Source organism: Chanodichthys erythropterus, chromosome 16 (genome assembly GCF_024489055.1).
Source record: "Chanodichthys erythropterus isolate Z2021 chromosome 16, ASM2448905v1, whole genome shotgun sequence".
NCBI lineage: Eukaryota > Metazoa > Chordata > Actinopteri > Cypriniformes > Xenocyprididae > Chanodichthys > Chanodichthys erythropterus.
Genome location: NC_090236.1, coordinates 4,303,461 through 4,330,984, shown reverse-complemented (window position 1 = coordinate 4,330,984; position 27,524 = coordinate 4,303,461). Strand labels below are relative to the sequence as shown.

Sequence of the window (27,524 nt, the reverse complement as noted above, 5' to 3'; positions counted from 1 at the left end):
CTCGTCCATGAAGCCTTTGTTTCAGTGGGCCACTTTGAATCAATAGCTGATTTCAAAATACTAAAACACACAATTCCTTTGCCGATACAACAAACAAATCGTGGATACTGAGGCAAATAAATGGCTACATGTAGGGAGAGAGTCCAGAGTCCAGAGAGTTAAAACATATTTTCACTCAGGGCCACTTCAGCATTGTGGCTGCCATCAAAGGGCCGGTTGTAACCGCAAGACTGTATAAATGTTACTAATCTTAAACATATTGTTAAATAACTGTGTCTTTATTTGATTATTACTTATTTAAGTTAAAAATATTGTATTCACATTTGCATAGATGTAAACATATGTTATTGCTCTATTATTTTACCATAAATCCTTTTAATTGATCAAGTTAAGAAACCAACATTATTTCATCAATCAGAGTAAATGACAAAGCCAAATATCATCAAACACAAGTCATTACATTAACTTTGTTTGTTAAAAACATTTTTTGTCCCATTTGAGAGTGGCAGAACTATGGAACAACTAATAATTGTGAGCTGCTAAGAACGTGTGACAGATGGCATTTACAAAAACAAATGGCTGAACATAGCCTTGCAGAGAGCATACATTCAACAAATGAGAAATGGTTTAATTACAGTAAACATTTGGCTGCATGAATATCATAGACTGTAAAAAAAAATATGGACGTAGCGTCCGTGACGTCACCCATAGAGTTCTGAACAGCAGTTTTGAAGCGAAAATGAGGCCGCGGCCATCTTAGCTGCGCGTCACCGCACGTCACTCCCGGATAACTGAAAATGAGCAAAGAGGCGGGGAGGTGGTGTGAGCTGATATGACTGGTTGTTGAAACCATGCCCGTCTAGATTGACGTGACCATGTTAGCAGGCAAAGGAGCTATCTATCTATCTTAGATAAAATATTAATGAAGATAAGTTTTATCATCAGAACGTTCTAAAGGTTTACTGTCAATCTACGGTGTTTTTTTAAGATATACATCCTCCAACACCAGTAGTGTTGTGTGTGCAAATAACAACATGGAAAATCAAATGGGACTTCATACCTTTATAATGAAATAGAGAACGTGAGATAAATCCAATCTGTGGCACTTGGGTAAAATATGAGTGTCCATTGCAAAACAAAAAACATGTCATTTCTTCTGAATGATCTGCTCTCTGTCATCGTTCTTCAAGAAAGGATGCAATCTCTACATCTCACATCTCCACAGACACACAAGCCATATTTTATAATTGTATAAAATAATCGAGAAAAAAAACGGCTGAGATGCCAAATTCAGTGACAGCTGAGGTAAAGTGACAGCTCACAGACAGCAGCGCAATCTGTCACTCAAGTGACCATGCCCTTAATTATGCAGAACTTTAAGGCTTAATATAATTTAAACGGATAAGTTATAAAAAAATTCACCCCCCTCAGAGTTGTCACGAAGGGCCAAAATAGCAGTATAGACCAAAACCACAATTTGAACCAACTTGTAAACATGTTTTTTTTTCTGCTATAAACTTGGCCAATTTACGAGGGACTCTATGAGATTCTGCTCTCTTTTGGAGCCTGTCCCTAGCGGCCAGTCGATGAATCGCAGTTTAAGTTACTTTCGTATTGGCTTCACGAGAGAAAGGGGGGGGGGTTGCCGCTTGATGAACATACAGCTGTACGCTGTTCAGAGTAGTATGTATTAACTCAAAATAACAACAATGCGGGTTGTCTTAGTTCACAACTATATTGGTTGAGTTTTGGGTTGATGAGGTGATGCTGCTTGTCCTTGAACACACCAAGTAAATCCCTCTTTATCCTGAGATACCATATCACACACCATTCTCATGCTCTGAAAATACACATAACAAAATGTAAGCACAACCATCAAATTATACATATATGTATACATACTAAACTGTTCTTATTCTTGATTGAAATACATTTTTTAAATTTATTAATTCATTTATTTACTTTTAATACTTACATATTGGTTTTCTGGCCAGATGTCTGACACCATTTTAGCATGGTCAGAGTGTCAATGTCTGTCTGGTCTTAGGTCTTGCGCTGTAGCAATCCGTAATACAGCATGGAGTGATATCACGCATCGGTGATGCTTCTTGTTCAGATTCATAATTGAAAACAGATGTGCACAGATGTGCTCCCAAACATTGACAGAACTTGAGCAGCATGAAGTCGGAGCTGTGGCATCAAAGCATGTGGCAGAAGACGGTAAAAAAAAGGATTGCAGCATCCTTAAACTTTGCTCTCAGTCCACTGTCGCTTTGAAGCTCTATTAACTCCATCTGAGGGTGAGGGGTGCCCTGTTGACATTGGAAGTCAAAGGATTGGCAAAGATGGCAAAGGATGATAGCTGTGTTTTTAAGTAAGTGAAGCGCTGATCAAACTCATTAATTAACTGGCTTACTTTGGTAGCCGAAGCACTGGCAGCTGAGGCTGAGATGCTCTGACAAACAGGAAAGTGGGTAAGATTATCCCAGTTTCAGTTGGGACTTCCAAAGGTGAAGTTTACACTGGAAAGCTACAATCATGTAGGACATCTGCGTGATGACTTGTTTGCGTCCCTGCAGCTTCTGATTCATTTGGGCAAGATGTCTCACAGCATAGCAAAATCACACAGCCAGTTTGGATCTGACAGTTCAGGCAAGGGTTTTCCTTTACTTTGCATGAAAAGACCCATTTCTTTCGTAAGCTCAAAAAATCGTTTGAGGACTGCACTTCAGCTCAGCCACCTTACTTCTGTATGGTACTGCACGTCTCCATGCTTTGAGTCCATCTCCTGCAAAAACACCTGGAACTGGTGGTGATTCAGGCCATGCGCCCAAATGAAGTTCACTGTTTTCGTCACTGTGGTCATTATATCATTCAGCTCCAGAAACTTTCCACACAGAGTTTCTTGATGGATTATGCAATGACACATTATCAGAGGTGTGTGTCCCTTCCCGTTGTCGTCCCATGGATGGCAGCTACATCCAAAAGCTCTTCAGTGACAGATAAGTCAGGCTTCACGCCTCTTATAAAAATGGATAGCTGCACTGAATCCACATTATCTGTGCTTTCATTAACAGCTAATGAAAAAGCCAGATAACTGGGGGTCTCTTTGGCCAGCTGTATTGTTAGATTTCCTGATAGCTACTTAATTCGGTCTGTGATGGTGTTTCTTAAAAAGCTGACATTTTTAAAACCCTATCTGGTCGGGACACACCTGCTGACACACCTTCAGCATGCACCGCTTCACAAATGCCCCCTCTGAAAAATACTTTGATGCCCTTCCGTTCCCTGTCGATACTACACTCTTACCGCATCGTATGCCTTTAGGCTAGACGTATATGGGGAAAACTCCTTTTCTCAGATTTCTGAAGCCTTTTTCAATCACGCAGTGAAACTGCACAGCCATTGGTTTGTGTAGCTGTAATAAAACGAACCAATGAGCCTATGGTGAGCAAGCTAAAAGGGCTGGGGCATCTGGCTATATAAGTGGGTGTCTCACCCATGCAGTGTTGCCAAGTCCGCGGTTTTCCCACGGAATTGGGCTACTTTTACACTGTTGCTGCAGATTGTTTTTCATGTCCACAGGTGGAATTGACCCAAAATAATGTGATGTTTAGTCCATGGAATGCGAATTGTACCAGGGAAGCCCCACCAAAAACGGAAATTTTTTTACAGTGGGACCCCCACCTGAAATGCCATTGAGCTAGTTTAGGGCTGGTTTTGAGGAGCAATTGGGCAAGTTTTGTTGTTCTCTTTCAGCAATGACAATCATTTATCTTGACTTGAAGCCGCTTTGAGAGGCCAAAAAGCAGCTGGAAGAAGCTGACTAGGCTATCTCACTCTCGCTGCTTGCTGCAAGCTGGCCAACTCACCACTCTACAGCAGCCGGATCAGCTCTCTGCTCTCAAGTAGCTCTGATATTTGCGCAAGCAGCCCGATCAACGCTTCGTTCACGAGCAGCCTGCAGCACAGAAAGCACTTGTGTCAGCGCTTCCCCTGCCACAGTTTGACGAATATAACACTGCCTGCTCTTCTTCAGTTGATTGTGCCACTCACAAATTTCAGCTCATCCCCTGCCATCTTCTGTTAGGTGAGCATATAGTGCTTATTTTACTATTCTCACTGGCATTTGTTTCAAAATGCTGAGCCTCTGAGCGCGTTATTTGCTGGCTCCGCCCCCACCCCCACAAGCTGCCTCCATTGAAGATGGATGCTCTCACCATGAGAGCGAGAGTCTTGCCTCGCTGCATTCCCAGACCGCTTCTCTGAAGATGGCTCTTCTCCTTGTTCTTCACTGTTCATTTTATCTCTAGCTTGAGATAGAAGAACAATGCAATCACAAAACTGATTGACTATTCCCACGTGTCTTATCCTCCCGGCAGCAAGGGGATTCTCCAGCTCTATGCACGCTGCAAGAGCAGGTACAGCACTGAAAGCACTCAGCTGAATGCAGTGCTAACAGCTCGTTAATGTATGACGTTCTCCCTTATGATTAAATGGAGACTCATATAACTATTTTCTCTGAAGACCTTCTTCATCAATTTTTATGCCACCTAACACCCCCTTCAGTTCAATTTAACCCCTTGCCATATGGGCCGAGGCCTGGCTGGCCATCCCTAGAGTTTCAAAATGGGTATAGGGTATAACAAAACAAGTCTGTGTACTCCAGTTTGCTCAAAGGGCCCCGTTATTCAACGGCGAGGTCCACACCTACATGGAGAACGAGGACGTTCATGTCCTGCACTACTGTGAAACAGATCCTCTCGTAAATACACCCATAGGACTGATCCTTTTCTCTGTATCTGAAGGATTCTTTTTCTGCATCCAGATTGCCCTCCATCACAGCGGCTTTTTGAGATTTGCCTTTGAGGAAGTGGCATATCAATACATACATGGCTGGCTGGGCCTCGCCGTCCACTTTTGTCAGGTTTTATAACCTAGACGTTCCTGCATTGCAGACACAGATACTTTCTGTGTTATCTACCACCTTGAAACTACCCAGGAGACCCCTTTCTACAACTATGTCTGGGCCGTCTATTTCAAGCTTAGTTCTTTCCTACATGCTCTCGGTCCTCCTTTTGGCGGGCTCTGGCGGGCTTGCTCACCATAGGATTGTGCGTCATTAGTTCGTTTTATTACAACTCCTAATCCTACCCATTACAGAAACGTGTGCAAAACACTAGATTTAAATAAAACATGTTTTCCTCATTTATAAGCCTTTTTAACAAGTGAGGAGCAGTAGAATGTTCTCATTAGTCAGTTGTCATAATGTTTCACTATAAGTGAGGACATTTGGCCCTTACATTTATAGCCTAACCTGCACACGCACTCACTCACACACACACAAGTTTGTTTTTGTGAATTGTGGGGACATTCCATAGACATTCCTACACCTAAACCTACCCATCACAGAAAACTGCACATTTTTACTTTCTCAAAAAAACTAATTCTGTATGATTTATAAGCCTTTTGAAAACGGGGACATGGGGTAATGTCCTCATAAGTCACCCTCTCCTTGTAATACCTATGTCATACCCATGTCATTATACAAATTTGTGTCCTGATATGTCACAAAAATGCGTGCACGCACACACACACACACACACACACACACACACACACACACACACACACACACACACACACACACACACACACACACACACACACACACACACACACACACACACGTTGAGTTTATAATGTTTTGTGGGCACTTTCCATAGACATAATGATATTCGTACAAAGTATATATTTTATCCCCTAACCCTAACCTAACCCTAAACATAAACCTAAACATAACTTTGTGCATTTTTACATTTTCAAAAAATATAATTTAGCATGATAAGCTGTTTTCGTTATGGGGACCAAAAAATGTCCCCAACTGGTCAAAGCTGAACCAGATCTTGAACATCTAAATCAGAAAAAAACTCTGAAATTGTCATGATCACCGTCTGCTCCTGTCAAACTACACTTCCCATTATCCCCCCTGCCGGTCACATGCTCACACTCCTCTCCAATCATCATCTGCCACATCCACCCTTGCACACCACACTGATCACCACACCCAGCTGCAGCTCATTTACCAGGACTATAAAGGACTTCCACACACACCACCTCACCGCGAAGTATTGTTAACTGTTGTTGCAATTCCGAGCGTTCCCCTGTGTTTTCTGTCTGCCTGTTTTGCTGTTACCGTTCCTGCTTGTTCCCTGTTTATTGACCAGTTGCTGCCTGTCCTGACCCTTGCTTTGTATACCGACCTGTGAGTGATATCTGCCAGTCCCGACCTCTGCCTTTACCTGGATTACGATTCTGTCTACCCTCGGCTGTTCCTGTTTGCTCCTGATTTACCCTGCCTGTACGACCACGCTTACATTTAATAAAACGCTGCACTTGGATCCCCTGCCTGGGTCTCCATTCACAACAGAATACTTCGCCATCTACGATCCAGCAGCTTCCACGAGCGTTTCCAGTCTCAGCATGGACCCAGCATGGTGTCTCATCAACCTACATCAAGGTAGCTGTACCCTCGAGGCCCATATTCAAAAGTTCCTGGTGATTGCTTACCTGTCTGATCTGCCGGACTATGCCCTCATTTACTTTTTTGTTTATGGATTAAACAAACCACTTAAGGACTATGTACTCACCAATGGTCCCCGAGGGTGGTTCGTGGAATTCCTGGACTTTGCCCTGCTCACAGTTGGTTCAACTTTTACTGTGGGGGTCGCGGAGGAACGCGACACCACGCTGAACCACATAATGGCGGCCGCTACAGACTGCGCACATAAAATGGTGGATGCTACAATGCCTCATCACGTCTCCGCTGACCGCCCAGAGCAACGTCACGTCTCCGCTGACCGCCCAGAGCAACGTCACGTCTCCGCTGACCGCCCAGAGCAACGTCACGTCTCCGCTGACCGCCCAGAGCAACGTCACGTCTCCGCTGACCGCCCAGAGCAACGTCATGTCTCCGCTGATCGCCCAGAGCCACATCACGTCTCTGGATCTATCCAAGGGCGCAGAGGACTACGTTCTAGTGTGGTTGATCCTCCACTGACTTCAGCTCGAGCAGCTGGCATTCCGAAGCCTTAGCCAGCCGCTTCGCTCTCAAGCCCGGTAGCCGCTTCGCACTCAAGCCAGCCGGTCACTTCGCACTCAAGCCAACCGGCCGCTTTGCACTCAAGCCAGTCTGCCACTTCGCCAGTTGCAACGCTCTCAAGTTCGCCGGTTGCAACGCTCTCAAGTTCGCCGGTCGCTATGGACTCAGGCGCCCTGGACGCAATGGACAAAATGGCTGCTTTGCCAGTGCCCACGGGCAAGATGGCCGCCCCTGCCGTGCGTAAGGATGCAGGGGGTGTTCCAGCCACTGAGTCCGCTCCAGAACCCGATCCAACCAGTGAACCATCGCCTCACCCTCAGAAGAGGAGGAGGAGGAGGAGGAAGAAGGCGTCCTCCTCTCCTCAAGACACAGACGCCCTTCAAAAGGCTGCTGTGGGCCTGGAGACCATTCCAGAGGTCTCTCCTGCTCCGCCCAAGCTCCTCGCCCTGCCGGCGCCACCTGTGCTCTTTGCCCTGCCGGCGCCACCCGAGCTCCTCGCCCTGCCAGCGCCGCCCTACCCCTTTGCTCTGCCGGCACCATCCAAGCACCTTGCCCTGCCAGGGCCACCCAAACGCCTTGCCCTGCCGGCGTCATCCAAGCTCCTTGCCCATCAACCCGCTACGTACTCCGTTGATTTCCCCAAGAACTTTTTTGGGGGGGGGCAGTATACCTAGGGGTGGGGAGCTTGTGGGTAGGGACCCTGCCCGGTCACTGCCGTCATTGGCCTTTGAACTGTTATGGCCATTTATGGACCCATCGTGATCATTTACAGACTCTGACCTGCCGTGGCTGACCGAGCCACCTGACCTGCTGTGGTTGCCTGAGCCACCTGACCTGCCGTGGCTGCCTGAGCCACCTGACCTGCCGTGGTTGCCCGAACCACCTGACCCGCCATGGCTTCCTGACACTCCTGACGCGCCATGGCTACCCATGGCACCAGACCCTCCGTGGCTGCCTGAATTCCTGGGGCTGCATTGGAGACCCTGTTCCATCTGCCTACATCTCCAATGCACCCACCCCCCCTCCCTAGCTGTTCCTTTTACGCCGCGAGGACGCGCCTTCCGGGAGGGGGGCGTTGTGTCATGATCACCGTCTGCTCCTGTCAAACTACACTTCCCATCATCCCCCCTGCCGGTCACATGCTCACACTCCTCTCCAATCATCATCTGCCACATCCACCCTTGCACACCACACTGATCACCACACCCAGCTGCAGCTCATTTACCAGGACTATAAAGGACTTCCACACACACCACCTCACCGCGAAGTATTAACTGTTGTTGCAATTCCGAGCGTTCCCCTGTGTTTTCTGTCTGCCTGTTTTGCTGTTACCGTTCCTGCTTGTTCCCTGTTTATTGACCCGTTGCTGCCTGTCCTGACCCTTGCTTTGTATACCGACCTGTGAGTGATATCTGCCAGTCCCGACCTCTGCCTTTACCTGGATTACGATTCTGTCTACCCTCTGCTGTTCCTGTTTGCTCCTGATTTACCCTGCCTGTACGACCACGCTTACATTTAATAAAACGCTGCACTTGGATCCCCTGCCTGAGTCTCCATTCACAACAGAAATAGGCTTTCATTTTCATTGAACAATATAATTTACATTATTTGAATTACAAATATTAGGCTGTTTGTAACGCTAGCTGAAGTAAAAATATCCTGTGCACCATCTCACGCCTCGCTGTCCTCCTCCTCTCACTTTTCGCCTTGGAAACTTCAACTTGCAGTCAGATGAAAAGTATTTAAATGAATTTGTAGTTTAATGGGGACATCCCGCTTTCCAGATCCAATTTACTTGGCACCGATTTGATCGATAACGTTAGTTTGTTAACAGCTAAAATAATGCTTGTTGATCTCTTCTAATTTGGCCAGGGGCGCAGGAACAACTTTTAATAGGTTTTTTTCACATGCAATTGTTTATAAAGAAATCAGTACATTTTTAAATCAGTATACCTTAAGTAATGAATTTAAAGCTGCAGTCCATAAGTTTTGCCTCTTTGTCATCATCTCTATTTGAAACCTGCAATTGCAGTTATTTGCGGAATTATCATCTTTATTTGGGTTGTTCATCGGCACGGCTCCTCAGCGCGAATGAATCTAATGTTTTGAGGAGAATGTGTGGCTTTCAGTCACCGCACAGGTAAATACTGTACTTCAGAATCACAGATTGTAGTCTTGGAAGTATGACCAAAATAATAATTTTCACCGGAAAATGTCATCTGAAGAAATAAGTAACAAATCTGCCACTTTTGTTCTGACAAACTGAAAAAATAAGCATTACAATAAATTGCACTGCCAATGGTGATTCGATCTAACGAACGCTTAGCTCATATCACATCACACTGACTAAATTATTTTTATTGTTATACTTTGTTCTCAAATTGTTAATGTTAACAACATCAGCATTGCATGACTGTGTATTTAGTGTGTATTAGCCTTACCTGTAGATTCAAATTTCTCTACAGTCTAATCTTTAATGTTAATTTGTCTAAACATACAAGCCACCATCAAATTGATAAGTTTAATATTGCAGCTGCTGTGAGAAAAGGCTATAAATGATCCACCACCTGCAGCATCCTCCACGTGCAACATAGCCTACTAGCTGGGACTCCTTTATGTAAACAGATATAGCATAAAATGACGTGTGTGTTTCAACTTTCACAGGGAGGTTGCAGATTTACTCTAAAAATAGCTGTGGAATGACTGGACTTCATCTGGCTTGATGTTAAGCAGCAATTCACATTTAGGACATTCCTGAGAAAGAGGGAGAGGGGGGAAGAGAGGGAAAAATAATGTTGTACGCTGTAACTGGTATTAAAGCAGAGGAGAGGATCAGTTCACGCTGCCGCTTCTCTTGAACTGCAGCAATTTGTCACGCCACATTAAAGAGCACCAAAACGGTATGTTTTTTTTTTATTTTGAAGTACAATGGGCAGAATTTAAAATATGAGACTTTGTTTCATGTCAAAAGCAACACACCACAAAGCTTGTGATTTATTGGATGGTTACGTATCCTCACGCTTTTACAGCATAGGCTACCTGCATATCACGTAGACTAAGGCTACACCACTGGTGTAGGCCTACTAAGGGTTTGACTGTTTGCAGAAAGAAATATGTCAACCATATGAGTCAGTGTTTACAGAAGGACAAAGATGAAGGTTAACTGGAATGAGATCATATCCCAGTGCTCACTCAATGCAGCTGATCACAGCTGATTACTACCTATTTAAGCACATGGGCCTATACATTCAGAAAGACCTTATAATTCATCACACGTGATAATATTATACCACTAACAGCATGAGGAATTTTGCTGCATATGTGGGTACTTTTTTCTGAGTATTATTATTATTATCGTTATTTTTAAATATAGAAATAGAGAAGTCTCTAGGCTAAATAAGTAACCTCATCAGAGGTCCGCTGATGATTTGTGGGGGTTATCTGTGGCAGCATCTCTGAGGAAGTGTCCGCCCCGTGGATCTCATGTGTTCTGCAGTGAGGGGCTACTGATAAAACTTGTAGACTTAACTTGCATCTGAGAGGGGCGTTCAGTTTCGGAAATGGAGATTATATGGCCCTCTAGTGTCAACAGCAGCCCAGTTGAACTTATAGAGCAGCGCCATCTAATGGCAGATGAGCAGAAACAAGCAAATGTGTATTTTGTGTATTTTGTATTCAGCTCTCCAAACTACAATTCCAGCATTAATTAATTATTCAGTAGTTCTTGTAGTGTAAACAAGTGAACACAATTAAATCACACTGGCATACTTAAGAGTTACATTAAAACAGATATGCTGTGAAAGATTTAGAAGAGATATTCTCAATGAACAGCAGGTTCTTATTGCAATTATTTAACCAGTATTGATGACATTGTGCCCCTGTATAAAATATTGTATATAATTTTAGTGTTGCTTCTATGTAGCCACAATTTTTGAACTATTTGCTTAGAAAACAAATAAAGATGCCATCAAAAAACTGTTTATGCATGAATTCATATACAGTGGGTACAGAAAGCATTCAGACCCCCTTAAATTTTTCACTCTTTATTATATTGCAGCCATTTGCTAAAATCATTTAAGTTCATTTTTTTTCCTCATTAATGTACACACAGCACCCCATATTGACAGAAAAACACAGAATTGTTGACATTTTTGCAGATTTATTAAAAAAGAAAAACTGAAATATCACATGGTCCTAAGTATTCAGACCCTTTGCTCTGACACTCATATATTTAACTCAGGTGCTGTCCATTTCTTCTGATCATCCTTGAGATGGTTCTACACCTTCATTTGAGTCCAGCTGTGTTTGATTATACTGATTCGGACTTGATTAGGAAAGCCACACACCTGTCTATATAAGACCTGACAGCTCACAGTGCATGTCAGAGCAAATGAGAATCATGAGGTCAAAGGAACTGCCTGAAGAGCTCAGAGACAGAATTGTGGCAAGGCAAAGATCTGGCCAAGGTTGCAAGAAAAATTCTGCTACACTTAAGGTTCCTAAGAGCACAGTGGCCTCCATAATCCCTAAATGGAAGACGTTTGGGACGACCAGAACCCTTCCTAGAGCTGGCCGTCCGGCCAAACTGAGCTATCGGGGGAGAAGAGCCTTGGTGAGAGAGGTAAAGAAGAACCCAAAGATCACTGTGGCTGAGCTCCAGAGATGTAGTCGGGAGATGGGAGAAAGTTGTAGAAAGTCAAACATCACTGCAGCCCTCCACCAGTCAGGGCTTTATGGCAGAGTGGCCCGACGGAAGCCTCTCCTCAGTGCAAGACACATGAAAGCACATGAAAGTTTGCTTAAAAACACCTGAAGGACTCCAAGACAGTGAGAAATAAGATTCTCGGGTCTGATGAGACCAAGATACAACGTTTTGGCCTTAATTCTAAGCGGTATGTGTGGAGAAAACCAGGCACTGCTCATCACCTGTCCAATACAGTCCCAACAGTGAAGCATGGTGGGGGCAGCATCATGCTGTGGGGGTGTTTTTCAGCTGAAAGATGAATGCAGCCAAGTACAGGGATATCCTTGCCGAAGGTTTACCTTCCAACAAGACAATGACCCTAAGCACACAGCTAAAATAACAAAGGAGTGGCTTCACAACAACTCTGTGACTGTTCTTGAATGGCCCAGCCAGAGCCCTGACTTAAACCCAATTGAGCATCTCTGGAGAGACCTAAAAATGGCTGTCCACCAACATTTACCATCCAACCTGACAGAACTGGAGAGGATCTGCAAGGAAGAATGGCAGAGGATCCCCAAATCCAGGTGTGAAAAACTTGTTGCATCTTTCCCAAAAAGACTCATGGCTTCATTAGATCAAAAGGGTGCTTCTACTAAATACTGAGCAAAGGGTCTGAATACACATAGGACCATGTGATATTTCAGTTTTTCTTTTCTAATAAATCTGCAAAAATGTCAACAATTCTGTGTTTTTCTGTCAATATGGGGTGCTGTGTGTAAATTAATGAGGAAAAAAAATGAACTTAAATGATTTTAGCAAATGGCTGCAATATAACAAAGAGTGAAAAATTTAAGGGGGTCTGAATACTTTCCGTACCCACTGTAGCTTCCCATTATGAAGACAGTTATTTCAAACAAAATCTTTATAAAAACTTTATTAACTTCGCTCTTTGGAATGTTGTTGTCATTGAGAAATCCATATATCTGAATAAGTCTGAAAATTCAATTAGTTGATGCAGATGGGACATAAGTCTTCAGTCTTTTTTTTTTTTTTTTTCTTCTGTTGATCACAGAACTGTGAATACAAAGAGCCACCAGACAGATTGGACTTCATAACATCTAAACTTCAAGTGAAATTGAGTTTTTTTTTTTTTTTTGTGATAGTCTGTGACAAAAAGCCAGTTGAGTGTCACTTCAGTTCCTCAGGACACAAAAACAACTATTACAATTAAGAAAAATACCATTTCATTTTAAATAGCATTAAAAAAGTGAGCTGTTACACTGACAGTTGGATCTCTCTTACAATTTAAAGTAGTTAACACTTTTATTTCTATCTAAATCTTTCATTAAATATAATTCTCAGTGCAAAATGACATACGTTGGTTCATTTGAGTGGGAGAAAAGTTTCTGGCACCTCCTTCAAGCTGCTGAAAACGAAGCACATTTCTGCATTGTGTGTGAAAAAGACCAAGATGCCTTTGTCAGCACTTGAGTCATCTCGTCTTTCTTGTCCTGCCAATGCTTAAGAGCACGGATCAGTTTGTGCCTGTCGCATCCTTCAAATATAATTAATTTCCTTAGGGAGATGCTTCTACATTAGCGCTCTTAGATGCTTCATTTGCTTTGTCTCCGCTTCCATTCCCAGACGTTCCCAGAGTGAGCGTCTCTTGATCAGGAGGGGTCCAGTCTAGGAGACTCTATTTTCACAGATGGTCCACAGACATTGTGATGTCATTCTGAAATATGATGTCACTTGATACCATGCCAACACAAGTTTACAGACAAACATATGTGCAGCTGAAAGAAATAAAAAAATTCCATATTACTATTCGATTGTTTAAAAAAGCACCAACCCAAGAAATGTTTTACAATATATAGAGTGAGGATGGACCAAATAAAGTGATAAAATCTCTTTCTAGCTACATAAAATTGAGATAGACATCATGTGTACGTCGTGTTGAGATTGCTGCAGTGATGATGTATTTTTAGGCCAACCTGGAAGTTAGCATCACCCTAGTTCCCTCGTCAAAAACTCAACAGGGGTTTTCATTGGCTTTTGCACTATTATAGAAAATAAGCTCTGTGACCAACAAAAGTTTATGATTCTTACATGTTTTTTTCATCATATTATTCACAAATGAACACAAATTTTTTGAATTTTGAAACAAAAGTAAAAAACTAAGCATAAACGAATGTCCCCATCACTAAGCTTCTGACAACCCTTTCAGACTTTTAAAAAAAAAAAAAAACATTTTCCCTGAAAGTTTAAGTTCGAATAGTTTGCAAGAGCATGATTATAAACACACAGAGACTATGTAAACTAGTGAGTAGGGGAGTTTTCCTGTTCGGTACGATGAAGTTTTATGTCCCTGACAACCACTGTAGTCCTATTTAGCCAATTTTTTAGCAACCGCTTTTTTCAAGACTGATGTATTTTATGTCATAGAATAAAACGTGATAACCACAGACCTTATTTCAAGCATTTAACCAAAAAAAAAAAACATAAAAAAAACATTAGCTGTGTCCGAAATCATGTATCCGTGTATGCATTTGAATTTGAACTTACTTTACGACCGTTTAAAAAAGCATGTTCTATATAGTATGAAAATGGGTATTAATGAAATTTGGACGTAGTACATTGCCCTCCAAAAGTTTGGAAACACCCCTGGCAAAGTGTGGTTTTGGACGATATCAGCATAAATCCTTATCATTTTTTGGTGCAAATACATTACAGTAACTTGACATTATCACTGAAGACCAGCAATAATAATTTTCATTTTGATTACGTAATAATGGCAATATATACATGTCAAAATCAGACATGCCCCTTTGCCAGTTGTGATGGCTGGTTACTGGTTTAAACTTGGCCCAGGTTTGTAAAAGATTTTTGGGTCAGCACACCTTAATAGCTTCAACAATTGATTGCCAATTAAGTTTAGAATACAGTGAACCAATTAGAACCCAGTTTAGGTCAGACAGCTCTAATGGTGGATATTTTGATTAATCGAAAATGTAAGTTTTTTTCTATGTATAAACTGTTTATGTAACAAAATATGTTTTCGTAGTTTGTGTTGTCCCTTATCAGTGCAAAATGATCACAAATTAAAAAGGATTCATGCCAATATTGTCCAAAACCCCACTTTTCTAGGGCGTTTCCAAACATTTGGAGGGCAGTGTACATCCGCCATGTTGTCTTTATCATGTGACCTACTAGCGTTGGTTGCGTCGCTTCACTTCCATTCAAATCCCCTCCTGTGGCCTCATGGGATAGTAAAGTGTCCATCGAATGCATCGCCTACTGTCCATCGCCTACTGTTTTTCGAATACTATGAATTCGCACATACTACTCTGTTGGTGTACTGTTTTTCGCTTACTATATAGTAGGAAAGTATTCGGGTGCAGCGACTGACTTCAGGACGATGATGTCTCAGAGTTTTGGCTTATGAAAACACGTCGTCACTGCAGCACTAGTATTTAAACCTTGATCTCTGACCTGTATTGGCCTGTGTCTGTGAACAGTTTGTGCTCAAGAGCAAATGACTGTCTGTGTAAGGGCAGGAAACCATGTGTGAAAAGGCAACAAAAACACATTTAAAGGCACCATTGGAATGAAGTGTGAGTTACCAACTGAACAAACACGTCTCCAAACATAAACAAGCACAATAAACACTGAAAACCCAGTTGTATACAGCTCAAAAAAAAAAAGGGGTTTGTAGAAAAAAATATCCAACTGTGTGAGAGGATACATAGTTTTGTCTTGGTCTCATCACCAGCAACAAATGTACAAACAAGTAGACAATCATCGTCTGGCTGTACAATCTATACAAGGCGCCAGAGGCCAGTCCCTCGTCCTGCACGTCCTGAGAATAAAGCTCAGTCTCGACCTTGAGAAATGTTGCAACAACGTTCTAAAAAAGTTCCTCCAACATTGTCCGGCAAATGTTTCCTGTGTTCGTCCAACATTCCTCATGCCTCTGTGTAAGATTTCTGTGCACTTAGTTTTTCTTTCTTTAGTTTGACTCCATCCACCAGCTCAAAGTTGTAGTTCTCCAGAGCGGAGAGGTTCCTGTTTGTAGTGTGAGCGCAGGCGCAGTAGAACAGCACCCCGCACACGGCGCCCAGCAGGACTCCCACGGCGCTCATCACGATGATGGTGATCAAGATGGGGTCTAAACTCTTCAGCATAGAGCCGCGTCCAAAACTCCACAAGGTGTTGTCAGACCCCTCACAGTTCACTATAGAGAGAGACACAGACAGACAGAAGCAGAGAGATTGTGAGAGTCGAACCTGCATAGGTAAACAAGCTCTATTATATAAAAAAAAAAGATTATTTACAGTCAGCTGGTCATTATGGCAAAATAATGGAATTATAGGACTGGAATTATATACAGTACTGTGCAAAAGTGTTAGGTCACCATTAGATGTTGTTTAAACATGATATAAGGACCTTATATAATTATAATTATATAACTGTCTCTTTATTAGAATATAAACAGAAAATATAGTAAATTTGTATGCAGTATTAAAAAACTGAAATAAACTAACTAAAGTATTTATTGACCTCCCCTTACACTTGAGCAATAACCTGGCTCTCTTAAAAAACTAAAGGGAACTGAAAAGGACTAGAAGGCCAAGAAAACTTTCAAAATCTGATGAGAAGTTTCACAAGAGTTTCTTTTTTGAGAAAATGGAAGAAGTCCAGGAGGTCACACTAAATACTGATTTTTTGCTTTAAGAAACAATTTTGTTCAGAATTGTTTTACACTATTTCCTTTATTTTCTGTATTTACTGTTTGTATCGTAATAAAGAGATTGAAAAATAAATATGGATGGTCATCAAAACATTGCTAAAACAACAAAGCTGGAAAAAACAAAACAAACAAAAAAAACCTTTGCACAGTTTCGAGTTTAGAGGTCATTATACCAAAATATTTGATTGCAGAATGCCAAGGACAATTTCAAAACTTGCAAAATAAATAAATAAATAAACCCCTTGATTTATGAGTATTTTTGTCTTGTTTTCAGAAAAAATATCTAAACAACCTTGAAACAAGATCATGTAATTGAGAAGCAAAATATAAAAAAAAAAAACTTTTTTTTTTTTAGAGAATCTTGAATTATTATTTTTCTTATGGCATTAGCAATTGAGGTTTAAATAGGGCTGGACGATTAATCGGAAAGTAACCGAAACGATATTCAGAACCTCTAACCGACGTAATTTTCCCATGTCGGTTATTTTTTATTTTTTTTATCCTTTTTATAGAGTGCCCCAGGGATGACGCGTTTCTGTAGGCAAAACCCGGAAGCGAGTTAGCATTTTAGGACTTCCGGTTCCAGCGCCGTAAAGTCTATGGGTTTTTTGAATGGGTTTTTGCTAAATCGTCTGAAATAAGGTCTGTGGTTAACAAAGCCTCTAAATACTTTCACGTTTTGATCTATGACATAAAACACACCAGTTATAACGCGCTTGTGATTTTTTAAACTTTTACTGTGTCTTCAAATCGGCGGTTGCTAACAAATTGCTAAAAGGGACTACTTCCTTTGGCGGGGACTTTAGACGTCATCATTAAAAACGGGACATTTGGACAGCATTTCTCATGAAAAAGTGGATAAGTATTCATACACAGCGCAGATCATAATCAGTGAGCATGTTTTTAAATAGAGTTGTTTTCTAAATAAAGTTTGAGGACGTAAAACAGTAAAACAACTTTTAGGGATGTTTATGCTTAAAACAAAACTATTTGCTATTGGCTTAATACCTTCAACACGTTTGCTTGTAACTCAACATATTTTTATCAAAATTAAGACAAAAATACTGATCAATTTATTATAGGCATAAAAATAAATAATGAAATTGGTTTTTATTTCAATGCTTTTCTAATAAAATGTGGGTCTTACCGATCTCATCAACTTCATCTTCATCATCTTCTGTATTCTCTGGGTCTGAAACACAAACACACTCAATCAAGAAAATGAACTTTGTATAGATTTTAATGATTAATCTGAAAGTAAAAAGTCCCATTCAGAATCTTTAGATATTTTCAGCATATAAATGTTAAAAAGTTGTGATTCATCTTGGAGCTAATTAGTTTGGTTCAAGGGTAAGAATGCTTAATTAGAATTTCTTGTAAAATGCCTATGAAGAAAATTAATACATATGGACATAAAGGTTCACCCAAAAAATGAAAATTTGCCATGTTTCACTCACCGTCATGCCATTACAAACCTGTATGACATTCTTTCCTCTGTGGAATATATTCTGAAGAATGTTGGTAGACAAACAGCTTTGGTTCCCATTGAATGCAACTGAAGTCAGTGAAAACTAAAATAGTTTGGTTACCAACATTCTTTAAAATATCTTCTTTTGTGTTCCGCAGAAGAAAGAAATGCATACAGGTTTAGTACACCATAAAGATGAGTAAACGATGACAGAATTTTACATTTTTGGATGGACTATACCTTTAAAGGATTAGTTCACTTTCAAATTAAAATTTCCTGATAATTTACTCACCCCCATGTCATCCAAGATGTTCATGTCTTTCTTTCTCCAGTCAAAAAGAAATTAAGGTATTTCATGAAAACATTTCAGGATTTTTCTCCGTATAGTGGACTTCAATGGCCTCCAAACGGTTGAAGGTCAAAATTACAGTTTCATTGCAGCTTCAAAGCATTCCACGCGATCCCAGACGAGAAATAAGGGTCTTTTCTAGAGAAACTATCACTCATTTTCTACATTTTTTTTAAGTTTTATACATTTTAACCATAAATGCTCATCTTGACCTAGCGCTCTTCTTCTTCTCTATTTGAATTCCAGCAGTATAGACACTGCTAAGTGTATTACTGCCCACCACAGGTCAAAGTTTGAACTAAATTGTCATATACAATATGCTAGTGCAAGTATATAACAATTAGTTCAAACTGACCTTGACCTGTGGAGGGCAGTATTACACTTAGCAGTGTCTACACTGCCGGAATTCTAATAGAGAAGAAGAAGAAAAGAGCTAGTTCAAGATGAGCATTTATGGTTAAAACATATATAATTTTAAAAAAATTTGGAAAATGAGCGATGGTTTCTCTAGACAAGACTCTTATTCTTCGTCTGGGATCGTGTAGAACGCTTTGAAGCTGCAAAGAGATGAACATCTTGGATGACATGGGGGTGAGTAAATTATCAGGAAATTTTAATTTGAAAGTGAACTAATTCTTTAAGGTCACTAAAAAGTGAGTGGCCAAACAGAAAGGGGAGGGACTTAAACAGAAGGGGCATGGCTTAACATACCCTTGCACTCTTCATGATTCACTTCATTCAGTATCTTTATATCATCCAGTGAGATGAAACCAGATTCTGTAGGATCCACTTGGGCCTCGATGATCACCTAACCATGCAAACATAGAAAGAAAGTTAGTATTATGTTATAATTATGATGTTCGACTCATAAAGTGGGCATCAGTACCTGATAAGGTGTGTCGGCACTGGGAATCACAACTCTTCCTTCCCTCCATCTGCTTTTCAACTGGCCGCTCACAGAGCGGATCAGATGCTCCTCGCTCTTCTCCACCTCGATCTTCTGTTTGATGTTCAGAGTTCCTGTGTGTTTCTCAGTGAAGTGGTACCAGAAAGACATGCACAGGTCTGAATCTGGGGCGGTGACCGGCAAACTGGCTAGCCTCGCCACCCGTCCTTTTCTCGCCAGCTCTTCATCTGTTTCCATTTCGGCCTTTGTTTCGATTTCAGTCTGTGCATTTCTGTTAGAAGCTGCGTAAATGAAGTTGTGAGGCATCCCTGAAACAGAGAAGAGGAGTTTATTCAATCAGTCTCTTTTCCTGCAATCGCAACAAAATAATCTTTTGTTAATTAATCTAAATTCAAGCCATCTCTCACCTGTGTGGTCCAGATTAGGCAGTTTGTGATCAGCGTGTTTGCTGTTGTTGTTTATATGCCATTCGGCTCCTTCACCACTGTCTTGACTCCACCCGCAGTAGGAGGGGTTATCAGCCCAGCCAAAGTCACAGGCAAACCAGATGTATTCTAAACAAAAGCACAAACAACAAATCAATCTTACAGTCCTCTGTACTGATTTTGCTTTCCACTCAACCCACTTTAAACTGTTTTGGTAATTTAGTCAAAGCAGTATGGTACTAAACACACTCTATGCTTCATGGGCTGGCAGTAGCTTATTAGCAAAGCTTTGACTTTTTGCTTTTGGGCAGGTATTCAAAAGGTTATATGGGCTTAAACCCCAGAGCGGAGTAAAATGTCATTAGTTCCTCTACTTCCTATTGTAAAATCTGCTAAATCACCAAAAACCAGTGGGCAACAGCACAGCACTGCATCTAGATATCACATTCTCCCGTTACTCTGACTGCAGTAAATCTCATGATCTTATATAGAAAGGTAGCTTTTAGGAAATGTTCCCATCACATGTATGTTATCTACCTTAACAATTAAGCAAAATATTAAAATTGTTAATTATTTTTTAAAAAAGTATTTATTGTTTTTAGAAAATATATCTTGAATTATTTATATATATATATATATATATATATATATATATATATATATATATATATATATATATATATATATATATATATATATATATATATATATATATATATATATATATATATATATATATATATATATATATATAACATTTTTAAAACACTATTGGAATCTATTGCTATATGTTTATGCTTAAAATCAGACAAAATGACCCTCATGATCTAGTTTATAGAAACCATGCATGCATTCACGCTATTTACATGAATGCATTTAAAGTGCCATAATTTAGTCGTCCTGAAGGTTGCAGTAAGAATTATCTGCCATCAGTGTTTTTGAAACTCAGTATACAGAATTCACAGAATACAGAATTAGATTATTTCATGTAATTATGCAGCACAACACTTGAGGGCAGTAGAGATTTTGTTCTGTGCTCAGCATGGAAAACCCCCCAAATGATTACAATATGCTGAAAAATCAGGTCCTCCCTTGAAATCAGGCCTCCAACAACCATCAGTTAATAGTTATAGGCTACAAACTATATACAAATTACATTAAAATGTGTATATAATTGCTGACTCTCTAGTGCATAATAAAACTAATTGGACTTAATGTAATTTCTTTCACTTGATAATAATAATAATAATAACTGTGCATATATGTACGGTAAGTGCAAATGTGTAGTGTTAAAGCTAAGCTATCGGGCTAATTGGGCTACTCTGTGTGCTATGCTAGTATGTAAGATAATTAAAATAAACATTACAACAGTTCAAATGACTTGTAGTTTCTCACCAGGTACTGCTTCCATGTCCAGAAATGGCTCTGCTACTGCAGTTTCTGCGGAAAACAAATGACAGAAGGTGCTGTCAAAGTCAAAGCTAAAGAGTTAAGGAACTAGAGACTTGTTTAATTCCATTTGTATGTTCTGTGAGTTTATGTATTTGTTTACTGTTGAATCACTGGATCTCGGTTATGCAGAAAGCCCTTATATGGAGATGGTTTGGGTGTGTTTTATGCAAATGACTAACTTCAAGCAAGTAGTCACTTATTTAGAATACTCCAAATTCATTAACATTAGAACAAGGTTAAGAACAAATCATGTGTGTAAGTTTTCCTGTGCGTATTAATACAATGCAGTTATTAGTGAATGAGATCCATTGTCTTAGTGTTTTAAATGTTAAACGTGTATTTGTGTGTTTGAGCAATCTGATTGAGGTTTTTGTGTAACCTAAGGTTCATGGCATGTTACTCTTTTTCTAAGTGTATGTAATCTGCTGGCTCTTTGTTGGTGTGTTTCACAGTGTGGGTGTTTGTGTTTGTAACCTTTTGGGTCATAGTCTGTCTCTGTGTGGACGTTTGTGTATGTGAGGTTTTGCTGTCCGTGTGGGGAACTAAATGTCCCACAGTGATAATAAACCTGACATTACCAACATTATTGGGACCTATTAACAGTCCCTATTATGAAAACAGCATAATAAAGAGAATAAATAATGTCTTAATTAAAATCTAAAAATAGGTTTCTCACAGGACTCATGGGTAGTGTTATGGTTTAGCCAACATAATTAGCTAGATATAAAAATGATAGATGTTACTGATATAAAAACATGTGTGAAAAGTATGTGTATCTAACCTGTTGTGTCGTAGTCTGTGACTGATTCGCTATGGCAGTTGCCGTATTCATCACAACTCTCCACAGTCGGAATAATGGTGGTTGTTGGAATATTCCCTGGAGCGCTAGTGACTGTGGCTACTGTAGTTTCCATGGTGGTGGTGAGGGGAAGAGGTGTTGTGGGCTCTGAAAAGTTTAGACAAGCAATTAATTTGAGGTAAATGAAGCGTTTATAAATTATGCACCATTTGAAAATCATTTCTAATATGGATTAGAGAGCCTGAGGACTGGATTGCTCCTGAGGACTGGTTAGTTTGGCTGTCACTCACCTTGCGGGTCACAGCCCAAAACCTCCAGCCTTAATCCTATGCCGTCAGGAGAGCCACGCTCAGGATAGATGCGCAGAAAACGCATCAGCGCTGGATCAAAAGTACGCACTTCTGGAGTGTCATGGTTCAGATTTCCCATAAACAACTGGATGGATGAAAAAATACATTTTTTAGTTTATAGTTTTGTGTCTGTTCAGTTAAATGAATGAAAAAAAGAGAAAAATTCCATTTTTTTTCTCTAAAGGGACATTCACACCAAGGATGAGAAAGATCTAGTCACAGTGAAAAGATGGCTAAATGATAAACTATATCTGATGTTTCCACATCTGATGTTAGCGATAAGCATGCGCTGCAGAAGTATTGCCTGATGCTTTAAATACTTTACAACGATATCATTGCTTTGTGTCATTATTGTATTATTGTCATCACTTTCAGAACCATGACCGATAAAAACTGGAGCTGGAGCATTTTAATTCTTTTCCGGCCATTGACAAGTTATCTCGTCTTTTATGAGAAAATGCTTCACCGCCATTGACGAGATTTTACAGCTTTCCATGTTTTCACTGTAATACACTAGGGAGCACTATCACACATCTTCTGATCGAGTACAACATCTCCAGATGAAAACACAGCCAAAGAAGAAGCAGAAACAAGCGATCTCATATGTAAGCAGATGCATATGAAAAATAATGCGGTCATCAACGATATATAGCATAAAGAGTTAAGTGGCAGATGACAACTGCAGTGTGTGCTTATAATAAATATAGGTGTGGATGCTAATATGCTTATCTTTATAGTTATCATTCTTGGTGTGAACAGGCCTTTACACATGCAATACCTTCACTTTGTTGCTGTTCTCTTCCAGTATGTGACTCCAGTCCGTTCCATTTGTGCTGTATGTAACTCTGAAGCGTTTGATGAAAATATTCACGTCTCTGTATTTCCCTCCCTGCAGAATGAGACCTGTTACGATCCGCTTGGCCCCTAGATCTATTTCCAGTGATTGGTTCTTCACGAGACCCTGCGGGTGAGCGACCACCCAGCCCGTTCGGCCGGTCAGCAGCCGGGCCTGTTCAGGGAGCCAGCCCCTCTCTGCCGACGGCCATACTGAGATCTGAGAATCCGAAATCTGACCCGAAACCATCCCTAACATACTGGAGCAAGGAGTGTCTGAGAGAAGGAGAGAGAGAATGTGAGTTACCTTCATGAAAGAAGCAACAATATTCTGAACCACAGGAAACAGACATACAGGCTACTTCTTGTCTGACTCTACCTGTCAGAAATGGTGAGGATTTATTAAAATAAACACACACACACACACACAGGTGGCACCTTTTGATGTCAGTGAACAAGGAGAGGAGTCATTCTCTAATGATCACATATGGAGTGAGCGAATATGGGGGAATTATACGTGACTCAGTGCTGTAAACCACTGCTGGGATTTCATAGTGACGTTATGGCTGAAACTCACATCAACAAAAAAAATCTCTACTATGAGTGTGTGTGTGTGTGTGACAGGATACCTGATATTTTACAGCCGTACACTTCGAAACGCATACAGATGCCCTGCTCCCAGGTCAGAGGTCGTATCCGCAGGTAACGGGTGAGGGTGGGCTTGGGCAGCCTGGCACGTACCTCATCTGTGGGATTTTGATTTCCATGGAACACCTGTGAAAAAGAGAGATGACACATGTCTCATGATCACTTTCTTCTCTTTTTCCTATGCTTTTCTTAACCAATGTTCAATTTCAAACTGTTTTACACACAATATTGCCAAACCATCAATCAACATAACAAAGATAGAAAAATGTAAAAGTAATAGTAATAAAAGTGATAATACATATAAAATAAAAACAATAAAACAAAATAAAAAATATGTCAATAATTAACTAAATCAAATAAAACGCAGGTAAATAAAAATATCTTATGTTCTTATGCTCATTAAAGGCTTGTACACACCGGGACGAATATCGCACGTGAATATCGCCGACGTTTAACGCCTCGTGACTAAACAAAGGGCACCAATTTGAGTGTGCACACTGACACGAAAAACGCGAGCCGTAAAAGCATCATTTTTTAAAAAAACGCTTTGTGTTCGTTTCAGTGTTGCCAACTTATTTTCAGGGGAAGTTGCTAAAGGCAGATCGTTTTGTTGCTAAAAGTCGCTAAATGACATTGTGACGTAATTGCGCCATGACGTCATTACGTAATCGCAAAGCAAAACTACATAGATATTATTTGAAATGCTAATTTAGATTTGTTTGTAAAATAAATGCACACACACACACAGCATTTTTAAAATGAATACAAACAACACTTTTTCATGACCAGATTTATTTTTATTTTTAAATACAACATTAATATTGAACAGTTAAACACTTTTGAACAATTACATTTTATGTAGGCTATTTTCCTTTTAACCAGTGAAACTACACATGAACTGAACAATTAAAGCCCTGTGGTAGTTAATATGCTACCTAAATGATCAACAGTTAAACAAGCTAATAACAAGGTGTATCAGTAAATTAACAATTAGGCTATATTGAACAATTGAACAATTGCAGCTAGCATCTTAACTTAAATGTGTTTGTCTATTGCTAGGCACCTCTTTACAACTCTCTCCATAGAATGGTGTGGTGTGCTGCTGGGTTGGTTAGCTGTTCAGTGGTTTCCTCGATTACTTTACTTTTTGAAGTGCTAGTGGTACTTGTGTAGGAAATTATAAATTTGTCCTTTTTAAAAAAAAATTGTGACTTGCTAACCAAACAATTGTACTCTGAACTTAATGCGTTTAAATTATTTTGCCAAAAATGTGAAATGTGTGCGTGCTACTGCTGGTGCACTCCAGTGCAGTGGCAGCCTCGTGCCTTGCTATATATAGACCTTGTGTAACCCCATCCCCACTCGTTGTCTTTTGTCTTCCGGTTTTTACAGCTATTTCCACAGCGATCTTAAGGAATTATGAATCAACTGCTCAGTCTATTTACCTAGCTTGTACGTGTGCTGTTTTGATTATAGAGTCACTTTCCAAAAGTTGCTAAAAGTTGCCAAATAAATGTTAAAAATTGCTAAATTTGTTGCTAGGTGCTTTTTGGAAAAAAAGTTGCTAGTGTAGTCTGAAAAGTTGCTAAATCTAGCAACAAAATTGCTAAGTTGGGAACACTTCGTTTTTTTGGTTTGACGCGCCGCATTAAAAACTGGCCGACCAATGAGAGTGGCGCTTTTGTTCACGTGCCTGGAGCTGCTGAAGTTACAGTAAGATACGACTTGGTGGCGCTCAAGCACAAAACGATCTTGCCGAGCACACATTGATACCAACACGACGAAGAGTAAGTAAGTAGATGAGGAAAACCCCTACAAACTATCCCTGCGTCTCAATCAGCTCCCTAGCTTCCTAGATCGTGTATCAGTATACCATGTAAATGAATGTGGCCGACTCCCTGATTAGTGCCCTGACTAGTGAACTAGGGAGCTGATTGAGACGCACGCTATGGGTGCTCTGCCACTTCTTGGCCACACCAATAGATGTGTAGCCTATTCTTTCTGTATTTTTACTGTTTGTTTTTTTCTTTTACATTCAAAAAATATAGTTGAGAATGTCTATTTCATAAATATGTTTATTTGCACTACCGTTCACTTGCACTATATATACTGTCATTATGACTTATTTGCATTACCGTTTCTGACTACCATCTCTCATGTCGTATATATACAGGGGCGTAGTTTGCAGGGGGGATGGGGGGGAGGTAACCCCCCAATATTCAAATCCATCAATTACAACCCCCCCAATATTTCAACATGAAAATCACAGTAGATCTATACTAAAATATGTATAATTCATTTGTTTTGTAACAATAATTTTGTTTCTAATCAAATATGTTTGTCATAATAAATTAGTCAAAAAAATACCCGCCTTCCATTGAACCGATTGGTAACGCCCAACGTCACACTTTCACCAACACAACGCGAGTGGAGCTCTAATGTTTGAATGGAGAGCACGGGTAGCACCAAAAAATGAAGAGAACCGTTGCCCAGCCGACAATATTAAACTTCTGTTCAAAGAGGGACGTTAAAAAGAATAAAGCATAAACTGAGAAGGAGGTATGAAAACATTGTAATAGCTAGGTACACTCCACATATATTTTAGCAAGCTAATCCATTGCAATTTAGCCATAACTACCAGTGTAACTGTAACCAGTTACTAAAACAGCCATCTATTTTGTTACTTCAGTTTTCAATAGCGTCTGTAATTGCCAATGACAAAAGTATTCACATCGGTGACTTTTGAACGAATTGGCTGAATGAACGATTTAAGTAGCTCACTCATTAAAATGTCAAATCGCTGCCACCTACTGGCGGTTTCAATATATAACATAATTTATTTAGGGCCCAAGCGAATTAAGCGCGCAGGGCCCTCTTGTTCTTCTAAGGATTATTAGGGCCCAAGCGAAAATTCGCGCAGGGCCCTCTTGTTCTTCTAAGGATTATTAGGGCCCAAGCGAAAATTCGCGCAGGGCCCTCTTGTTCTTCTAAGGATTATTATTAGGGCCCAAGCGAAAATTCGCGCAGGGCCCTCTTGTTCTTCTAAGGATTATTATTATTTTTATTATTTTTATTTTTATTTATTTTTTTTTTTTTTTTTTCGTCTTCCGGGGCTTTTTGGGGGCCTTAACATGCTCAAAAACTCTTGAAAATTGGCACACACATTGGAATCCGCGGCCATTAGGACGCCGGAGAGGCTGGTACCCGGGCGTGGCAGGGGGGCTCGACAGCGCCCCCTTGAAAAAAGTCTGAAAATTTGGTCCATATATTAAACATGCTTGCACGTATTAGTATGAAACTCGGTACACATATAGACCTCATCGGGCCGAACAACTTTCGCGCTCTAAGTTAATCGCCACGCCAACAGGAAGTCAGCTATTAAGGGTTGTTTGAAAAACGCATGCTCTGGAATTTGATATACTCCTCCTAGACGATTAATCCGATCGCCACCAAACTCGGTCAGCATGAAGTCAAGACACTGATGATTAAAAATTGCCAGGGGATTTTTGATATCTCGAACGGTTTGGCCGTGGCGAGGCAACGAATTTATGGCGAGAAAAAGGAAACAGGAAATGTGTTATAACGTCTTAATACATATATTGATCTTTATGAAACTTCACGAGTGTGTTCGTTATAGGAGTCTGATCACATGGATGTGACTATTGTGAGTCAAAGTTATAGCGCCACCAACTGGCAGCAGGAAGTGTATCACTTTTTGAAATGTTTTGAGATCACCCTCTTATTTTTACCTGATTT

General features: G+C 40.4%; 1 protein-coding gene across 2 annotated transcripts in view; it reads right to left on the bottom strand.

Moving 5' to 3' along the window:
• Nucleotides 1-12,635: 12,635 nt before the first annotated feature.
• LOC137003519 (neuropilin-1a-like) overlaps nt 12,636-27,524 on the bottom strand; it is a 53,487-nt gene continuing 38,598 nt past the window's right edge. The window contains exons 9-18 of one of the 2 annotated variants that reach the window (XM_067363712.1): nt 23,750-23,894; nt 23,065-23,396; nt 22,227-22,371; nt 21,919-22,083; nt 21,081-21,125; nt 19,668-19,814; nt 19,240-19,568; nt 19,065-19,161; nt 17,684-17,728; nt 12,636-16,020 (exon numbers count right to left, since the gene is read on the bottom strand). In XM_067363712.1, the coding sequence (XP_067219813.1) occupies nt 15,752-16,020; nt 17,684-17,728; nt 19,065-19,161; nt 19,240-19,568; nt 19,668-19,814; nt 21,081-21,125; nt 21,919-22,083; nt 22,227-22,371; nt 23,065-23,396; nt 23,750-23,894 (1,719 nt within the window). In that variant the 3' untranslated portion in view covers nt 12,636-15,751. The remainder of the gene's footprint in view (nt 16,021-17,683; nt 17,729-19,064; nt 19,162-19,239; nt 19,569-19,667; nt 19,815-21,080; nt 21,126-21,918; nt 22,084-22,226; nt 22,372-23,064; nt 23,397-23,749; nt 23,895-27,524) is intronic. The other variant, XM_067363713.1, reaches the window with a different exon arrangement.